This window comes from Salvia splendens, chromosome 13, assembly GCF_004379255.2.
Source record: "Salvia splendens isolate huo1 chromosome 13, SspV2, whole genome shotgun sequence".
Lineage (NCBI taxonomy): Eukaryota > Viridiplantae > Streptophyta > Magnoliopsida > Lamiales > Lamiaceae > Salvia > Salvia splendens.
Genome location: NC_056044.1, coordinates 23,164,200 through 23,178,045, shown reverse-complemented (window position 1 = coordinate 23,178,045; position 13,846 = coordinate 23,164,200). Strand labels below are relative to the sequence as shown.

Here is a 13,846-nt window from a genome sequence, read left to right as displayed (position 1 = left end):
TGTTTCTCTATGATTATTAGGCAATATTTATATATAGACAGCACATTCGTCAAAGAAAGACAAAATTTAGAGCAGTAAAATAAGTGAGCTCTCCAAATTGGACTAATATGGTGGTTGTTGTGGAAACACGCTGTTAGAAATCAAGAAAGTGAGTCAAGGGTCAATATTGTTAGATTATTACAATAAAATCACATGTTTTACACTAAACAAGGGATTTCGATTAAATCAGGGGGTGACTGGAAATTCTGGTACACGTCAGTTTGCAATTAGCTAATAAAACTAATCCCACCAAGGTGTAAGTACAAATTCGAGAATAGTTTAGGGAAATATGATCAAATAAAAAAAGGATCTTTGATATAATGAAACAAATTTTGGAATCATTCAGCAGGCCTTTTAAAAAATAAAAACTTATGTTAACTAAATAATAATTCTAATGCAATTTCTGCTAATTGGAAGAGTGGACACATGGAATTCAATGTGGCATTGACTTCTTATTATTTAAAACGATTTGGGTTAGTAATGGCCTATGAGTAACTTTGATTACAGCACACCAAAACTAAATCCAAACTGACAAATCGTCTAGAGAAATAATAATTCTGAATTTATTGTACTAGTAATTTATTTAGCTGATCAACTTGGGATTCTGACAAAATCTGCACTATAATCCTAATGAATCTATAGAAGATTTGATTCGTTTCAAATAAGAGTGACTGAAACTTGAAGGCCATCTGCTTATACAGATCATTTGCAAACAGCAGAGCACACCTACGTGATTGAGCTGCAACTGTGTTCATATTTTTGTCCTTTTTGCTTTTGGTAAGCTGGTATATATCTGTTTTGATTAGAATCTTAAGTGAACTAATTGAACCAACTTAGAGAAATTGTGTGTAAGATTTTGTTTGAGCTCTCGAAATATGAAAATTTTAGTTTTTACCTCAATAGAAAAATGTAGGAATTGTAAAAGAAAACCATGCTGCTCTAATCTGATTATTATCACGAAATTGTTGAAAAGAGAAATTAGATGCCACTAAACTTCCGTGAAGTAATGTTGATTCTTTGGTTTGGAGAAACTACACAAGGAAAATTCATTATATCTTGGGTTGAATCATTATTTTTAGTGCTGTAGACTGTAGTAGTATGTAGGAAAAATAAACACATGGTATACGACTTCGAGTGTCCACCATCTATCCTTTACCTATTTAAAGAGTTAACACTCAGTTCATTATACGATTTATATATTTATAACATGGGACTCCAAATTCTCTAATCTTGAACTTTTCTAAAAATGTTTACAACTTTTGTTTCATATTATTAAAAATCTCCGATTTCTATTTTGTTTTCATTAAAAATGTTTACAATCAAATATTGTTCGGAAGAAATTTCATGAACTTGTAAAGTTTTTTAAATATCACCTAAGTCAACTAATATACTAAAGATATAAAACTAAACAAAAAAGTCGGCATTATAAAAAGCTGTTCTCATAAAAGTCTTGTGCTAGGCCACGAAACCATGAAAGCAGACAAATAAAAACATATGAAACATCAAGTCCATGCGACAAAAGAGAGTCGATCAATTGTTTTGCATTCCACAATATTAACAATGGCGGCGAAGAAAAATCCACAAGCTATTAGGATGGCCATCCCGTCCCTTAACCGTCTCATCCCTTAACTATTCATGGTCCCACTGTACTTTCACTCCATCTATTAAATAAGAGACATAACCTGCAACCCTTCATCTCTTATCCGTCTCTTAACCATCTCTTAACTTACTTTTCATTCAATTTCATTTTTTATTTTTTTTTCAACAAATTCAATTAATAAAAAACACACTTCATTAAATAAAATAAAAATACAACTTAAAATCCTAAAAAAATACATAATTAAATTCGTGGCAAAATAAATAAAAAACATAATTTAAAATACAATTTTATAGAAATTAAAAAAACTACTCCGCCGGTGAATCATCTCCCGAAGGCGGTGGCGGTGCACTCAAGCTACCTGGAGGCGGAATACCAATTTGTCTTGCCATATACTCAATTCCGGCAAGATGGGCTTGGTATTGTGGAGGCGTCATGCGGGAAGTGTCCGCCATCGTGGCGGTCAAGTACATGGACAATAGGGTGTTCGAGCCCGAGCCCGTCTGGCTTGAATCGCCTCGGTCCTTCCTCCCTCTAGCCTCCTTCGCCGCCTTGGTCCCTTGCGACCGACAGCGCACACGGGAGGACCCCCAACATTGTCTGCCGTGCCCTCAACCTTCTGCGAGACAGCCTCTTGTGCGGCGCTGCCCGAACCGCCCCCACTAGACGAATATTGACCACCCGCCGTGTGCTTCGTGCGCTTCGAGGTCGAGCCCGAGCTGGACCGCACACCGCCGGCCCACCTTTCCTCGTCTTTGACTGCCTCCCAGACATCGACATGTCTGAATTCTTTGCCGGTGTCGTCGAAGTAGACTCGCAAAGCCGATCTCAGAATGTCGACTCCCGTGGCTCCGCTTTGGTATTGAGCCGCTTCGTTCTTGTAGATGTCGCAAAATTTTTTGACCTCCCTGTCGACTCGGTCAAAGTGAGCGCGAAACATCTTCAATGTGCGGAGGCAGGACCCTCTTGGCTTGATCTCGTTGCAGGCCTCGGTGACCTTTTTCCTAGAAGCACTTCCGGGATTGTTGATTCCCGACAATGAGATCGTACGAGACGCTGATCCAGGCGTTGTACACCGACATTGTGTCCTTGCGGCTGTACGGATGTCGGCCTACATCCTCATCCTCCTCGGCCGCCTCCGCCTCTTCCTCCACGACGTCGAATGTCCTGGAGCTTCCACCGCCTCGTCTTCCTTCCGGATGGGGTTCATCCGGATAATCCTCCCGAATTTGGGATAATCCCTGCGAATACCTCGGGGCGGAGGGACGAGCGTATGCATCAACATCAAAATGGGGTGGTTAGAACCCCCGGCGTCGACGTGCCCTAGGTGCCTAGCGTAGACGAACCGGAACCACCCAACACGTTGTACATGCCCCCAGTCGCCAAACGCATTGATGTCAAACCCGCCGGAGCCGCCACCGCCAGAGTTTCCATCGCCGGACATCTTATGATGAGTGATTAGATGAAAATTGAGGAAATGGAGATGATTTGGAAGATTTGATGTGTATTTGTGTGTGAAATGAGGATGAAATAGGAGTATTTATAGAGTAAAAAAATAAATAAAAAAAGGAAAAACAGCCGAAAAAGGGTAATATTACCATTTTCGATTATATATATATATATATTTTAATTAAATTCAATTTTTTTAAAAAAATGATTTATTGCGTCAGCGTGACAAAACCCACTCGCGGGCCGACGAGTGGGCGTCACGCATGGCGCCGAAGCGTGCCACGTCGCGCAAGCGCGTGGCGAGACAGCCCGCGAGGTGTCTTGGTGGGACGGGCGTCTCGGCGAGACCGAGACGAGAGGGGGCGCTGCAACACGTCTCGCCGCCGTCTCGTCTCGGCGGGACGAGATACGAGCCACTCAAGAGACGCGTTGCGGGTGGCCTTATACATTAAAGTCAAAACACAACTCCCATCAAAGTCAACACCAGCATAGCATAGTTTTCCATCACACTTCACCTAATACATAGAATACTATTATTTTTAAGAAAAAAGTCAAAATACCACATAACAAAAATTAAAAACATACTATCCGCCTTAGGAGAAATTTTAAGTTATGCACAAATACTTCAATCTAAGGCCAAATGGAGCAATTTTTCATACTACTACACATCTCAATCACAAACGTACATAGTGAAAACTATAGCTAAGAATGTGAAATCGACCAAGTTGATGCTTCAACATATCTCCCTAATACAGTCAGTCAAGAATATAAAGCTGAGGTCATTGCATCTTCAAGGGGGATTAGGAGTAGGATTAGGAGTAGAGTAGTACACTTCTTAAACAAGAAGAGAAACCGCCAAGTAATTGATGCGAATCATCTTTGCCAATTATAATATGCTGCATGCTTTTTGACCCTTTCTCTTCTTTTTCTTCTTTTGCTTGGGTGGCTGCAGAACAACCTTTATCGCTGCATCAAAGACAGCCTTCACATTCTGCAATATTTGGAACAAAAATATGATGTGATATTTGCAGACATATCCACTAAAAATTTGTAGTTCCTGTCTAAGTTTAAAATATAACCTGTTGTGTCTTAGCACTGCATTCAATGTAAGCAGCAGCTCCAATTGATTTCTTCAAGTCATCTCCCTATGAATGGAGAAAGGAAAATCAATGGTATTTTCACAAGTAAAGAGACAAGATAGCATGAAATTTCAGTTTGATGGAACCCAATGTAACACACCTGTGCTGTTGTGATGGGCACTGCTCCGGGGTGGTCCACGAAAAACTGCTTATCCTCTCGAAGATCTGCAAGCATTAAGCTTCGAATTGGACCGCTATAAAAAGTACAGAATTATCGAAGTAGGAAGAGCAGGAGAAAGGGAAGACCGCATGCGTTCCTCTCTCTCCCTCTCTATAGTTTCATACTGTCTTACAAATTTCAAAACATGTTATAAGAGTACATTATAAGTAAGAACAGCCAAATCAGTAACTTATTTATATGAGGCTGTTCTTCATTAATGATTAAACTCATGACACTTTTAGAGGTTCCATCACTTCATTCTTGCATGGACAAAGAAGAAAAGAGGCAGAGTTGTGTGTATACAAAATTGAGTTGCAATGTTAAATGTTTGAATCATAATTCCAATAGATTCTACCAAAAACAATCTGAAAATGTCAAAGAATAGTAGTATGTGGTAACTTCAATGACATAATGTACGCATGGGCATGGCATATGCGTCATGTGAGAATATGCTGGGGGAGAAAATATAATTCAAGACTGAAATTAGATAGGAGCATTTTGATAATCCGTGTCTCATGTGATGTCAGGATAGTCAGCCAGCAAATAGATATATATTGTAAACAATGTTCCAGGCAAAAAAAAATGGGTTGGAAATTAGTCCTGAAAGAAATATAGAATCAGATCCTCACCGAGCTTTGTCCCCACAAGGATTATTGGAACTCCGGGAGCATAATGCCTTAATTCAGGTATCCACTGAAAATTGAAATATAAACAATCAACGTCATGCAATTCAAAGCTTTTTCTACTTTGTCCAGAACACAGTGAGGGTGGGGGTTTGGGGAATGTAGCATAACGAAGTTTATTCAGACAAAACGATGGCACAAGAAAGACCCAAAAGCTATTAAAAGGATTTATGAAGAGCCCAAATTTTTTATCCTTTAACTAAGTGAAGAAAAATGAAAAAAATAAAAATCTTGCATTTGTCAATTACTTTCCTCCTCTTTCAATAAACTGTTGTTCGAGAAACCAAAATCTATGAATAGGTCAGGATTCCTATACACTGAGGTATATGAAGACTCACCTTCTTGGAGACATTCTCGTAACTTGCCTTGCTAATAAGAGAGAAGGCGAGTATAAAGACATCAGCCCCACGGTAGCTCAATGGTCTCAATCTATTGTAATCCTCTTGACCTATAAAATAAAGAGTAGGGTGATTGCCTGTTCCATAGTTTTTTGTTTGATGAGTTAGAAGATAGGCATGGAAATATCCAATTTACCTGCAGTATCCCACAATCCCAGATTAACAGTGCTACCATCCACTACGACATTGGCACTGAAATTATCGAAAACAGTAGGGACATAATCCTGTTTAGGCCAATGCAAAAAATGATCCGGTTAGAAACCTAGTAACCAAGAAGGAAAACTTTTGACTGCTGAAAACTATAATAGCATGTGGCTAGAGTGTAACCAGTTTGAACATGATATGTAGTAGAGCACAAAAGGAAAAGTAAACCAGACAAAGTGGGAGGGGAGCAGAGCCTACAGTTCAACTCAGAGATTACACAGGTCCAACGAGGAAGGAGAAAAGGTTCACAAAATTTTACTTGTCTATGAACTTTTGGTTCATGCAATTTCAGTAAGCACAATCTATATCAATGAAAAGTGAGTTACAACATTATGGTACTCATAAAATCTAGTACATTTGAATTGAAAGGGGACAAAATGAAAAGTAAATCAGGAAAAACTAAAAGAAGAAAAGGAATCTAGATAAATATTATCTTTTTTCAAATTTGTATCCATGTCATAAAAGATAAAGCTTAACCACATGAATTCAAATTCACTGTTAAAACTTAGAAACAAAATAGATAATTTGAAAAAAAGGTGGCTATGTGGGTGACAAAAAGTCCAGTAAAAAACATATCCCAATCATCCTCTTTTGCAGACATCTGATAATTCAAAACCATATCCACCTCAGGTACTTACTAATAATCTTCACAGTCCAACAGTTCATGACATTAATTCTTTTTATCAATATTAGAATGCCCTAACAAGCAAGGGAAAAAAACTCTTTTTCCCAACCATGTCAAAACTACACTGACTAAAAAAGCTTAAACAATAGTACAATACCAACATCAACATTACCTTCCCTTACCCAAATTAAAACAACCCCAACAACTGACAAATATGAAAATTAAAGCACAACTAAAAAAAAAGTTACCGTTGGAAAAGTGTTGCTAGTGTAAGAAATGAGCAGACATGTTTTACCCACAGCCCCGTCGCCCACGGTCACGCACTTAATAAATCTAGACGCGCTCATCTCGCCGCCCGCAAGTCCCCCTCCAACCGGCGAACAATTATCTCAACTCGAATTACTTCAATCCCCCAATTACGCAGCAATGATTAGCAACCAATCAACTGCTTAGCTGCAAATGAATCAGGAGGGGAACCGTTAGAAATCTCCAATAATACGGAATCAAAACCCTAATTTCAAAATTAAACCCTAAATATATTACTACAATCACCAACAACACCACCAAATTCAACAGCCACATCATTGTCAGTCAAAGTCAGAAACACGAAGCAGATTCGAGATGAGAAACAGACCTATTAGAGAAAGAAAGCGCATTACCACAGCAGGTGAGAGAGAGAGGGGTGGAGATTTTCGAGCAGATAGAGAGACTGTGAATGAAAGCGAAGATGGAGTTTTTTAAATGAGCGGGACAGCTACGAGACAGCTATAGAGTAGCATATTACTCGAGGTGCAACTCGGGTCATTCTATCACTTGCCCACACAAAACCTACATTTTCTTTTTCGGGAAATTAACTTGCTTTTCAAGTGTTCAATAATTTTACTAAAATTGAATGCCTATTGAATTTCACATGTTTTTTTTCATGTGAGTGAAAGTATATGGTTATGGGGCAACATTTTATTTAATTTTTACAAACTTTGGTCTGTATCAGCCACTATAATAACTATAAACTATTACTCCCTTATTTATTATCTAAAATTCCACTTTAATTCGATGCATATTTTAAGAATTATAAAGAAATTAATGGAATATTTTATTAGAACGTGGATCTCATTTTAATTTATTATTTCTATAATAAAAATAATTATTATAATTTATTAAAGTATAAGATCTTCTTATTTAGAACGGAACTAAAATGGGAAATAAGATACTCCTTTCGTTTCCTCATAGTTGAGACGAAACTTTTCGACACATAGTTTAAGAAAAGGTTGTTTAGTGTGTTAAGTAGATAGAAACATTTTGATAAAAAACTTTTCTTTTTTGTATATTTTAATTAATATAAAATTTATAATTTATTAATATATTAAAAATATAGTATAAATTATTTATAATTTAAATTTATAATAAAAATTATTAGACATTCATATAATTGTAATTGAAGTATAACATAATAAAATACACAAATAAAAGAAATACAGTACAATAATAGAAAATAAACAAACCAAACTACAAATTAAAAGTGAAAAATAAGAAAGATAACTAATACTCCCTCCGTCCCACATTACTTGAGTTGTTTCTTTTTTCCCTAATTTTGGAAAAATGATACTAAATAGTTAAAATAGAAAGAGAGTAAAGTAAGAGAAATAATAATTCCGCTTGGCTTGGCTTGGCCATTTTATAGCTTAATAACATTGTCCTATTAAGGGTGACCCAAATGATAGCATTATAAGAAAAACTTGTGTTAATTGTATGTTCCTTTATTAATTTTGCCTTGAGGAATTTAATAAATTAACCTTCTCATTTTGCCTCTAATAAAACCATAGATAGCAGTGTTCCATGACATGCAAGAACGCTACATAAAGACATCCACAACCACATTTTTCTCAACCAAATAAAACAAAGGCACACATAAAATTGAATAACAAGTAGAGAATAATTGAAGAAGAAGAAATCCGAGAAAAGTTGCTAGTTTAAATATATGCCACTCATTTTGGCACTATTAAAACATGGCACTCTTGTTTTGTGCTTCTTGATCCGCTGGCACCTCTGCCCCGGTGGAAGAGGTTGCAAATTAATTAGCTCAGATCATAAAAAAAAGGGGGGGTTTGATATAGCTAGGTGACATAATGATAGATCCACCTAAATTTCTATTTTTCTCCCTCTTGGCATTGTTCATTGCCAATGCTAGTGCCCATTCCCACCGCGCCGGCGCCGCCATCACCTACGATGGCCGGTCCATGATCATCAATGGTAGCAGGGAACTGCTCTTCTCCGGTTCCATTCATTATCCACGCAGCACTCCTGAGGTATTTATATTTATACATACACTAATATTAACATTAATTTAAGAGAATAATATTTGATATATTATGTGTAGATGTGGCCTGAGCTGATCAAGAAGGCTAAAGAAGGGGGTCTTAACCTCATCCAAACATATGTGTTTTGGAATATCCATGAACCTATTCAAGGACAGGTAATATATTTTAATTAATATTATAAAATGAATTCCATGACCTTAATTTGTGTTGTTAGTTTAGTTAAACTTTGAAGGCAATTATGACTTGGTGAAATTCATCAAGATGATTGGAGACAATGGATTGTGGGTGACCCTTAGGCTGGGACCATACATTGAGTCGGAATGGAATCTGGGGTATATATATTATTTATTTCCTATCATTCAACACCTAATTTCAATATAATATTGATTTGATCAAACAGGGGATTTCCATACTGGCTAAAAGAGGTCCCAAACATCACCTTCCGCTCTTACAACGAACCTTTCATGGTAACAAGTTCAATAAATATTGCAATCTAAAGATAAATATAAATTAGTTAGTTAATAATTGAAAAAAGTACATGCATGCATGCAGTACCACATGAAAAAGTACTCAGAGATGATCATCAACATGATGAAGAAGGAGAAACTCTTTGCAGATCAAGGAGGGCCTATTATCATGGCACAGGTACCTACAATACAAGACATATAGTATATTATAAAATTAAAATAACTTTGATGGCGTATTCGCAGATTGAAAACGAATACAACAATGTTCAACTATCATATAGAGAAGATGGTGAAAAATATATAAAATGGGCAGGGGATATGGCCGTTGGCCTCTACAATGGTGTTCCATGGATCATGTGCAAGCAGAAGAATGCTCCAGACACAGTAGTAAGTTTCTTATTGGAAATGTTTTTTTGTGTACGAATGTAGTATTACTTTTACGATAACAAATTCTTGATTATTTTTTCAGATTAGTACATGTAATGGAAGGCATTGTGCAGACACATTTACTGGTCCAAATGGCCCTAACAAGCCATCTCTATGGACTGAGAATTGGACTGCTCAGTAAGTTTTTATTATAAGGGCAAACATCAATTAACAAAGTTTTGATTATAAGGGCAAACTTCAATTTACTAAAAGAATTGAGGGAGATTTTGGTTTATGTGAAATTGCAGATATAGAGTATTTGGTGATCCTCCGTCGCAGCGGTCAGCAGAAGATCTAGCATATGCTGTGGCAAAATTCTTTGCAAAAAATGGCACCCTCAACAACTATTACATGGTACATACTATAGTAGTACATTTTTCTTATGTGACATCGATTTCCTTGTTCATTTGAAATCTATTTCCAGTACCATGGTGGAACCAATTTTGGTCGAACAAGTTCATCGTTCGTGACAACACGTTACTATGATGAAGCCCCCCTTGATGAATATGGTAAGATAATTAACTAAGTAACTACATTAGATCAACAAACTATACTTCAGCGTTAGAGTTAATAAAAATTTGAGTTTTGTTTTCAGGTCTGAAGAGGGAACCTAAATTTGGTCACCTAAGAGACTTGCATAGGGCTTTGAAATTGAGCAAGAAACCTTTGCTGTGGGGCACTCCAAAGCTTCAACGTGTGTCTCAAAATGTAAAGGTACATCATCCATTCTCAAATTGAATTCCCATTAAAATGAAAGCATATTAACTTGGAACTAATATTGTTGTACAGATCACAACTTATGAGAAAAATGGGGGTAAAATATGTGCTGCATTCTTGACAAACAACAATAAGAGGGTAGCTGAGACAGTCGAATTCCGAGGTGAAGAATACTACCTCCCACCAAAGTCCGTCAGCATTCTGCCTGATTGCAAGACAGTCGTCTTCAACTCTCAGGCGGTATGCAAAAAAACTTGTGCTTGTTCATCCATGTGGATGCACAAATAGAGTTTACTAATTTTCAATGTATGTTAGGTTGTTGCACAACATAGCTCTAGAAACTTCGTGGTGTCGAACACAGCCAAGTTGAGAGGGTGGGAGATGTGGCGAGAGAGCGTCCCAACACATGACAAGTTGGAAGTGAAAAGCGTCTCACCAAGAGAATTGTATTCTTTTACAAAAGATACCTCAGACTATGCATGGTACAGCACAAGGTATGTATGTACAAATACAATCAATGTATATAGGGAGTACAACAATAATATGATTGTTTGACCATTTGTCAGCATTTACATAGACGGAAAGGACTTGCCGATGCGCCTTGATGATCTTGCAGTGCTTGAGGTTGCAAGCCTTGGCCATGCGTTGCTTGCCTTTGTCAATGGCCAATATGTTGGTAAGTCAATGTCATGTTTTGTCACATATTTTGTTTACTCTAATTAGAATATTAAGACTATGTGTATAGGTTTCGGGCACGGTAGTAATGTTGAAAAGAGCCATGTATTAAAGTCTCCGGTTACATTTAAGGCTGGAATCAACCACATATCTTTGCTAGCCATGACAGTTGGACTTCCGGTAAGTATAAAATATACATTAATTTCCCTTTTTCTTTATGTATGGATTTGATTTAGAGTGCAAACTAATATTACAGAATAGTGGAGCCTATATGGAAAAGAGATTTGCTGGACCTAAAGCTATCCTCATTCAGGGCTTGATGTCTGGAACTCTTGACATATCTAGAAATGAATGGGCCCAACAGGTCACCATCACTCCTATTTTACCTTACCGATTTAATTTATCTGCTAGAATATTTATTTGGATAATTAATTACTTAGGTTGGAGTAAATGGGGAGAAGATGGAATTATTCAGTGAGAAAGGATCAAAGAAAGTGAAATGGGCTCCCTTAGATGGAAATCTAGGTCCTCTCACTTGGTACAAGGTGGAGCAATAATTAATACTCTTAATAAAAAGGAATATATAAAACTCATATCTCACTAAATTAGTTTTATTATTTATTTGAAGGCATATTTTGATGCTCCGGAAGGAAAGGAGCCGGTGGCATTAAGAATGACAAGCATGCAAAAGGGAGTGATTTGGGTGAATGGCATAAACCTTGGCCGTTATTGGGTGTCTTATCTCTCAGCAACAAAAAAGCCTACTCAAGAAGAGTAAGTGTTTAAATTAACAAAAATAAAGGTCTAAGCCATGTCATATCTAATGTTGGTTGATATGTAGATATCACGTGCCGAGAGCATACTTAAAGGAGAAGGACAATCTATTGGTCGTGATGGAAGAAACCGGAGGTGATCCCCAGAAGATTGAGGTGTTGACGGTCAACAGAAACACGGTTTGTAGCGTGATAACCGAGTACCACCCACCGACTGTCAAGTCATGGGAGAGGAGAGACAACAAGATTCGCGAGATCTTCGACCCCGTGAGGGCTGCACATCTCACTTGTCCCGATAACAAGGTCATCGGGAAAGTCGAGTTCGTGAGCTTCGGAGAAAACGAGGGCGCTTGTGGGGACTTCATTCCGGGCCAATGCGACTCCGCTAATGCCCACAAAGTTGTTGAAGAGGTAAGTAACTAAGTAAATCAAACATGTGTTGTGCTAATTTAATTTGTTTTACTTTTGTATATAAAACAGCTATGTTTGGGGAAGAAAGGTTGCATAATTCCATTTGAGAGAGAATCGCTTATTGATCATGGCAAAGATTCATGCCCTAATGTGGCGAAAACGTTGGCAGTGCAAGTGGCTTGTACCTAAATAATTAACCTAACTTTCATCTTTGTATTAGTTTTGTACATACCAAGCTATTTTCTAGATCCCATTCGTCATGATTCAATCTGCTATATGCAATCATCACCCAATTTATTGAACATATACTGTTTCAATATTATGATATTATCATACCTCGTGTATCCTTGTGCCCTCTTTATGCAAAGGAATACAAATCTTTTTATATTGACAACATATAATTAATTACAGATGGAACAACAGAATAAATACATGCAATGGAAATATAATTAACTAATCAAGGGTATGGTCAAGGGTTTGCCCCATTATATTTTTGAAAGAAAAAGTAAGGGATATATGTAAGTTAATACATTAGCTTTTTCTATTTATACATCCCTAAGTTCACCTTTTGTTTTCTTCATAACTTTTGGTGATAATATTTTGGCAAAACATGTCCAGAGCTCTTTGTATTAATACTCTCTCCATTCCATTGAAGATGACTCACTTTCTTTTTGGTTTGTCCCGACTAGGATCACTCATTACTTAAAATGGAAACATCTATATCTCTACTTTATTTCCTCTCTTTATTTTACTCTCTCCACTTAATACACAAAATAAAACTGTATAAAATCCCGTGCTGTCAATGAAAGGGGTCATCTTCCTTAAGACAGAGGGAGTACATTTTATTTCATTGGATTCCTCTATCGATGAAGCATGAATAACTATAGAAAAACGTATAGCAGATATAAACAAGATACAATTCCACTAATGAGAGCAAAATGAAAAATATAAAAGGAAAAATGGTAGTTAAAGTGTCAAGGTATACAAGTGAAAACACCGTCAAACGTAACCTCTATAAAATTAATGATTTTCTAATTATACAAATTTCTTTTTCTATAATCCCAAGCTAATGAAACGATTGTATTATCACATAAAAGGGAATGAAGAAATATTTATATAAAGATGGACATACTATTATAGGGATGTGATCAAGTACCAACCATTTTAATGTGCTACTTGCTAACTAAATTAACACATTATATTAAAAATATCAACACAGTAACATGAGTATGTCAACACAAATTTATCTTGACATTTTATAAATGTCAAGATAAATTTGTGTTGACATACTCATGTTATTGTGTTGATATTTTTAATATAATGTGTTGATTAGTGAACAAGTAGCACTTAAGCAAAATGTCAAGATAAGTTTGTGTTGATCCGCTCATATTACTGTGTTGATATTTTTAATATAATGTATTGATTAGTTAGCAAGTAGCATATTAAGATAGTTAGCATACTAACGCAACCCTACTATTACATATGCACACATACGTTGATTTTTGTTAATCTGTGTAGCTCCAGACGAGGTGGTGCCCGCGACTTTATTGTTGCAACAAGGATTATTAACAACACTCTTGTTATTCCTCTTGCCTATATCGCTCTCTTGATAGAATGAGTTGTGATTGCTTCGATTTTTGGTTTGCCACTCTTAGCATTACGTCTGGGGCTTCTTTTGTCCGTGTCTCACTCTTCGTTCCCAAACCTAACTTTTTTTGGGCCCCCATTATCTTATGATCTTGATCAATATTCGTGTCAATCTAAA

The 13,846-nt window shown here is 36.8% G+C and overlaps 2 protein-coding genes across 5 annotated transcripts; one reads left to right on the top strand and one right to left on the bottom strand.

Moving 5' to 3' along the window:
* Positions 1-3,621: 3,621 nt before the first annotated feature.
* Positions 3,622-7,088, bottom strand: LOC121763074 (rac-like GTP-binding protein 5). 2 transcript variants are annotated; one of them, XM_042159135.1, is made up of 8 exons: positions 6,929-7,088; positions 6,543-6,747; positions 5,602-5,689; positions 5,406-5,515; positions 5,014-5,077; positions 4,325-4,389; positions 4,165-4,230; positions 3,622-4,076 (listed from the first exon to the last, which is right to left on the bottom strand). In XM_042159135.1, exons 2-8 carry the CDS (start codon positions 6,639-6,641, stop codon positions 3,972-3,974), a joined length of 597 nt encoding a protein of 198 aa, XP_042015069.1. In that variant the 5' UTR covers positions 6,642-6,747; positions 6,929-7,088; the 3' UTR covers positions 3,622-3,971. The 2 variants fall into 2 exon arrangements, with proteins under 2 accessions (XP_042015069.1, XP_042015070.1); XM_042159136.1 differs by having other exon boundaries at positions 6,954-7,066.
* A 1,256-nt stretch (positions 7,089-8,344) lies between these two features.
* Positions 8,345-12,415, top strand: LOC121761231 (beta-galactosidase 13-like). 3 transcript variants are annotated; one of them, XM_042156858.1, is made up of 19 exons: positions 8,345-8,600; positions 8,672-8,767; positions 8,832-8,944; positions 9,013-9,079; positions 9,165-9,257; positions 9,323-9,466; positions 9,549-9,643; positions 9,754-9,859; positions 9,930-10,014; positions 10,101-10,219; positions 10,295-10,462; positions 10,538-10,716; positions 10,789-10,898; positions 10,968-11,077; positions 11,154-11,261; positions 11,338-11,442; positions 11,526-11,671; positions 11,739-12,081; positions 12,151-12,415. In XM_042156858.1, the coding sequence occupies exons 1-19, from the start codon at positions 8,421-8,423 to the stop codon at positions 12,268-12,270; spliced, it is 2,487 nt and encodes an 828-aa protein (XP_042012792.1). In that variant the 5' UTR covers positions 8,345-8,420; the 3' UTR covers positions 12,271-12,415. The 3 variants fall into 3 exon arrangements, with proteins under 3 accessions (XP_042012792.1, XP_042012795.1, XP_042012794.1); XM_042156860.1 differs by having other exon boundaries at positions 8,564-8,600; positions 8,827-8,944; XM_042156861.1 differs by lacking the exon at positions 8,832-8,944 and having other exon boundaries at positions 8,563-8,600.
* The last annotated feature ends 1,431 nt before the right edge of the window (positions 12,416-13,846 follow it).